Below are 6,572 nucleotides of genomic sequence, written 5' to 3'. Positions count from 1 at the left end.
ACATGCTGAAAATTTAATCCAAATCGGAAAATAATTAACGAAGTTATGGAATTTTAAAGATTTGCATTATTACGGTGAAAAAGTTCTAGGCATGGATTGTGAATATTCATTCGGTGGGCTGATGACGTAATATCCCCACTTGTTTATTTTGTATTTTATTACATGAAATTATATTTAGGCCTATTCAAAGTTTTTCTACCAAGAACTAACACAATTGGATTGACGAGTAATAAGATGCATTGGTTATTTATTGCTGCAACATATTTCGTCATAATGGAGACACATCATTTTACACATGTTTAGAGTAATGAAACATTTATGATTTCATGTAATAACCTACGAAAAAGTAAAGTGGGGATGTTACATCATCAGTCCACCTAATGAATAAATTAATGACGATGTGCATATATTGTTTTCACAAAATGTTGATAAACTTTTAAATTCAATTACTTTGTTATTTGTTATCAGATTTTGATGAAATTGTCAGCATTTTGCTCTGCGAATCTTACTCTATTTATTTAGATATAAATATTTTCAGCCCGGACCATCCCTTTACAATCGATAGGGTGGGCTGTACTATTTCTTATCATCGGATCCCGGGTCATTGACCATCTTCACCAAATGGATACTACAAATAAATAGTTGGAAGAGGATACGACTGTTCCGGTCAGAGATAATGAATAATCTGACCAGGGGCCGTTTCATAAAGCTGGTCGTAAGTTAAAGGACAAGTCCACCCCAACCAAAACTTGATTTGAATAAAAAGAGAAAAATTCAACAAGCATAACACTGAAAATTTCATCAAAATCGGATGTAAAATAAGAAAGTAATGGCATTTTAATGTTTCGCTTATTTTCAACAAAATAGTTATATGAACGAGCCAGTTACATCCAAATGAGAGAGTTGATGACATCACTCACTCACTATTTCTTTTGTATTTTATTATATGAAATATGAAATATTTCTATTTTCTCGTCCATGTCATGTGAAATGAAGTTTCATTCCTCCCTGAACACGTGGAATTCCATTATTTTAACATTTTGTGCTTCAGGCAAGGAGGTCCTAATCGTCAAATTCGTAAAAATTGAAATATTGTATAATTCAAACAATAAAAAACAAAAGAAATAGTGAGTGACATCATCGACTCTCTCATTCATGTCATTTGGATTTAACTGGCTCGTTCATATAACTATTTTGTTGAAAAAAAGCGAAACTTTGAAATGTCATAACTTTCTTATTTTACATCCGATTTTGATGAAATTTTCAGCATTGTGCTTGTCTGATTTTTCTCTATTGATTCAAATCAACATTTTTCTGAGGTGGACTTGACCTTTAAGAGCGACTTTAAGAACGACTAGTGATCCTTCTTACGTGATAAGCCATCGCCAATGTATTTACCACAAATTCACCACAAGAAAGGATCACCAATCGTTCTTAAAGTCGCTCTTAACTTACGAACAGCTTTATGAAACACCCACCAGGGGCCGTTTCATAAAGCAATTAGTATAGGTTATGGATGACTTTACACACACACTTTCTTGTGTTTGATAGGGGAATCCAAATCTTACAGTTTTTAATATAATATTGAATTTTTAATTTAAATGCTTGTTGAATAGGAGTGCTCCGGGTTGAAATCGAAATTTTATATCAAATAGCGAAGTTATTGAATTTTTAAGTTTAGCAATATATTTTTAAACGGTTATATGCATAGGCGGCGGAAGCAGGGGGGCGGTGGGTTCCCTAAATTTGAGGTGGGGATGGACCCCCTTAAATTTAGGTGGTTCCCCTTTTTTTTTGCTTGTCAATTTTTTTTTTACCTGTCTCCATCCCTAAATTTCAGTTGAACTCCCCATTTGTTTTTGCCGTCGCCAATGGTTATATGCATATAGTCATGAATATTCATTATGTGGGCTGATGATGCCACATTCCCTCTTTAACTTTTCTTACGTTATTACATGAAACCATAATTGTTTCATTTTTTCATACATTGCGTGAATGATAATTATGTCTCCATTGTAAGAAATAAGATGCAGCAATAAATATTCAATGCACTATATTAGTTGTCAATCCATTTTTTTGATATTGAAGGAAAAATTGAATAAACCTAGTTTAATGTAATAAAATACAAGATTAAGTGGGGATATGACATCATCAGTTTGCTCGCTGAATATTCACGATCGAAGAAAAGACCAGAACTGTTTTTACCGGAAGAAATGCAAATCTTTTTAATGACATAGCTTTGTTATACCTTGTCCGATTTTGATCAATTTTTGTTTAATTGTCTGATTTGGTTTGTTTGATTTGTCAGTGTTTTGTTCAATTGTCTGATTTGCTCAAATTATATTATTTTCATCCTGGAGTACCCCTTTAAAAGAAAATATCGGATTTCATCCGGCCATATAGAACATTATATTTGAAAATTCGTTTTCAGCACCCAATCACGGAGCAACTTTACTCAAGAATACTAAAAAAAAGGGGGTTCCTGGTCAATTGTTAGTTTCTGTTTGCCAACATAATAATATTACGATAAGAACACAATAATTTACAAAAAATCACTCATACCCCCCTCTCTCTTACATTTTTTAAACTCTCACATCCGATTTTAAGAATAATTATGATCAAAGATCTATACTAAAAATGATAACTGATCAGAATAAGGAAACTCAGGGGTCCTAACTCTCCATGATCAAATGTTTTCGTGTAAAGTATTTGAATAACAAATGCTGACTATTTTCCATTTGCACCACACGTAATTAAACTTTGGAATCAACTTTACAATTATATGAATTTATATATTTAATAGTCTTACTAATTTACTGTATAAACACATGGGTTTGGTCTTATCACATTTCACATTTATATACACCATGAATATGTACAACTTTTTGAAATATGATAAGAACTAGAAAAAAAATGCTAAAATCAAATCAAAATAAGAATAACTAAGCCATCATAAAAATATTTAGAATGACTCGTCACTATGATACATGGAAAGGTAGGCCTACTTTTTTTAAATTCATACACTGCAAAACCGCGCTCTTAATTTGACACCACACTCTAAAAAATGAAGTGCTAATTTAGCTCTAAAAAGGCGTGTATAGTGACTGCACTTCGGAGTGCTGATTTGTCTAGTTCAAATTTGAACTAGACAAATCAGCACTCCGAAGTGCAGTCATTATATACACGCTCTTTAAGAGCTAAATTAGCACTTCATTTTTTAGAGAGTAGTCTGGTGTCAGTGTAAAGATGAAGTGCTATATAATCACTTCTCTTAGGAATTCGTATATTATTGTATTGATTGTGTACTTAGGGTGGTGAATTGCTACACTTACAGTGCTACAAACAGTACGGACGTGATGTGCTATACAATAAAGCACCCAAAGTGCTGAAAACAGCACCCGAAGTGCAGTCATTGTATAGAGCTCTGAAAGGTGTTGGTATAATACTTTATTAACCTGATTAATGTGGATAATTGTTGAAACAGCGCCTGTTTTTGAAAAAATAACATTGATTGGTCTTGTGAAAACATTCACATTCTTAACCCAAGTTTGCGCCATTTTCTCCCATTTTAGGCCACAAGGCAACGTACAGTATATTACACAACAATAATTGTCCAAACATTAAATAAGACGCACAAAAGCAAGCCTCAAGCAGAACACGTTATTGCTTTAATAGAAGAGTACTGCAAAGAGTCAATTCAGCCAAGTAGACATAATGATTCCTATACATCTAAAAAAGAGCCTATCCAAATGAACAGTGACATGCCAATATTGCCAATGTGTTGCAAATGCAGGAATGTTATCATCTATATTTCCACCCTTTTTCAAGAATATTCCATTCTATTCCTTCAGGGCAACAGATCATTTTATGAAATGATATTGCATGACTTCCTTTGTATTCTCTCAATGTCGTTTCTTCTTGGTTTCACAAATCGAATTGCAAGTTATCATGCTAAAAGACAAATGTATACATATGTAAATGATTCGCCATCTAACAACACTGATTCTGGGGATTGCAATCACTGAACCCCCTTCCCAAAATGGGGAAGGAATATCACTTCACTTTTGGAAGTATTTGATTTGCGGAAGAATAAGGGCTCTTTGTTTCAGGTGTTGAATGAAATCTCGTCACGAGATGGTTCTAAAATGTCTTGATTATTTTTGGGGAAAATGAGTGGTTCGATATACCTTTGAGGGTCAGATGTAAAATATCAAATACATTTCCTGTCTATTGGTAGTAATTATAATCCCTTTAATTCATTCCATACTTTACAAATGTTTGTGTTTACTGGTAGATCAATACGAGTGTTTGTGGGGACGTCTTTACAGGTGTGAAACCACCAGAAACCTGACATAAGATGGCCCTCTCCCCATTTTTTGTATAACTTTGTGAACCATACGCATTTTCTCCTCATAAGTACTTATCAATGTGCAATGTAAATTGTATATTCTAATTTTTGTCACAGATCGCTATTACAATATTAGCTTTATTCATTTTCAGAATGAATATATTTGATATAAGATTAATTTTAAAATGCCGAGATGGACCTAACAAATGTAATTTGTGTGGACACATGAAGGAACATAGCTTGCTACTAGTACTAACATTAACGTTTGTATCAAACTAATATTTTTGAGTTAACCTGTGCATCGAAATCCCCTTGCTGAATAAAAAGGTTGTCAATTCGAACAATTTACATCATAATAGGTCAAACTCATTTATCCATCTCCACAATATCCTTTAAAACATTCATTATCCGTTTTATTAAATTCAATTAATAACGACTAATTATAAACGGAAGCATCGTAATTTAGCAGCATTATGTTAATGGCATAATGCAGTAATCACTTGTTCGAAGATTCGCCATTCGAAAGAGAAACACACCGAACAATATAACAAAAACAAATGAATAAACATAAAAAAGTGAAATACATTGTTTGGCAAGTACACATCCATATAATAAAAAAATAATGACTTTTCAGAAGTCGTAAATATTCGATTTCAGAAATATTGTGTACCATAAAAAAGGAATGATATCCATTACAAACGAAGTTATCTAAAATGGTATTGGCAACATTATAAAATGCAGTTACTATTTGGTGAATATATTACATGCATGACAAGATTAAATAACGGCAATCCACACTCGCCACGCTCACTCACCGAAGATTGCACGAATAAATATTAAAGCTCCTATATCAATGTTTATGCTTATTACAACAGACAGGTCAAAATTCTCTCAGTCGAAAACTTCCGCTCATTCGCCAAATGCATTAATAAAGGCTCAACAATGATTTAACATCTTCCATGTCTGGTGTAGTATGGGGTCTTGATCAAACATGGAGTTATTTTTCGATTGTTGATCATACGGCCCTTAATTCTGTGGTCTTGGGTGTTCTTGATCGTGGAGGTTTGGCCTCTAATACCTTTTGGCTCATGACCTTTCAAGTTTCTTATAAATCTAAACTAATTTCTTCAAACTGCATGAACTGCGGGTCGGATTTTCTCTTTCTATCTTCGATAACCCCATCTGATACATAGTACATTCCAGTCACTTTGGTCTAACTTTTCATCCTTCGGAAATGTTTGAATTTCGTTGTCGTAATCTTTCACTATGGATTTATCCTGCAAACAAATGCTAAAAGTCAACTCGAGATAATTGATCAGATTCTGACGATACCGTTTAATGGTTGATATCCAGCGAACGTATAATTTCTCGACGTGAAATGTGTTTTGAAAATAAGAACGTCAACTGAAAAGTAATACTTCCAAAAGTACATCGAATCGGAAGACAGAGTCGCCATCAACCCGAAGCAGAAATGACGGGGCTTTGGCTCAATGGCTAACATGGCTAAAGAGGGGGGGGGGGGGGGTATAGTAACAAGGGGCGTTATATGAAAAGACTTGTTGGATGTTTAATTTCATCCGACTGTTACAGTCGAATAACTGTGCTTCTCTACCACGGGCTCTACCGATCAAAATCAAGATTTAGGTCTAACAACGAGTAAGACGACTCAGACCACTAATGGCGATAAAACGCTCTCCAGTTGCGCTCGTCCAAATTCGAATCTATATCCCCGGCCTCTTCGATCGTGCGTATACTTGTAGTACATAGAAATGTGCATTTTTTATATTATAAGTTTTTAGTACCGTTCAGAAGAGCGCATTTGACTATCTTGTAGAGTCGGGGACTGACCAAACTTTCTTCTAATTCGGGCGTCGAGGAAAGACGGATAGTCTAGCCAGCATACAACCTCTGTCATTCAGTTTACAGGACTAATCGAGAAAATGTTCCTTTCATGGGTGCATCAAAAACCCTATTCTAAACGGGTGGAAGAATCCAATGGAAATGTTCGGAAGACATTTAATCTTATTGATTCATTTTTGTTCTTGCATAGAAGTACTTTGGTCATTCAGTATTGTCCACTCCGTCATTGTCGACTCCATTTCGACTTTCGAGCATCTTTCGTTGGTCCGATGTAAGCTTCTTTCTTCTTTTGAAGAATCCAACCTGTCAAACAAAATAAAGACGATAATGTTAATGAAAACATCTTTAATTTCTATAAAAACGT

General features: G+C 34.3%; 1 protein-coding gene across 1 annotated transcript in view; it reads right to left on the bottom strand.

Moving 5' to 3' along the window:
* Nucleotides 1-3,566: 3,566 nt before the first annotated feature.
* The window catches only part of LOC121426066 (integrin alpha-V-like), a 60,013-nt gene continuing 57,007 nt past the window's right edge, over nt 3,567-6,572 (bottom strand). The window contains exon 28 of the mRNA XM_041622210.1: nt 3,567-6,511. Within this exon, the coding sequence (XP_041478144.1) occupies nt 6,410-6,511 (102 nt within the window). The 3' untranslated portion in view covers nt 3,567-6,409. The remainder of the gene's footprint in view (nt 6,512-6,572) is intronic.

The sequence above is a fragment of the Lytechinus variegatus genome, chromosome 13, assembly GCF_018143015.1.
Source record: "Lytechinus variegatus isolate NC3 chromosome 13, Lvar_3.0, whole genome shotgun sequence".
Classification (NCBI taxonomy): Eukaryota; Metazoa; Echinodermata; class Echinoidea; order Temnopleuroida; family Toxopneustidae; genus Lytechinus; species Lytechinus variegatus.
Note: the sequence above shows the minus strand (reverse complement) of the source record. Positions and strands in the feature narration are given on the sequence as shown.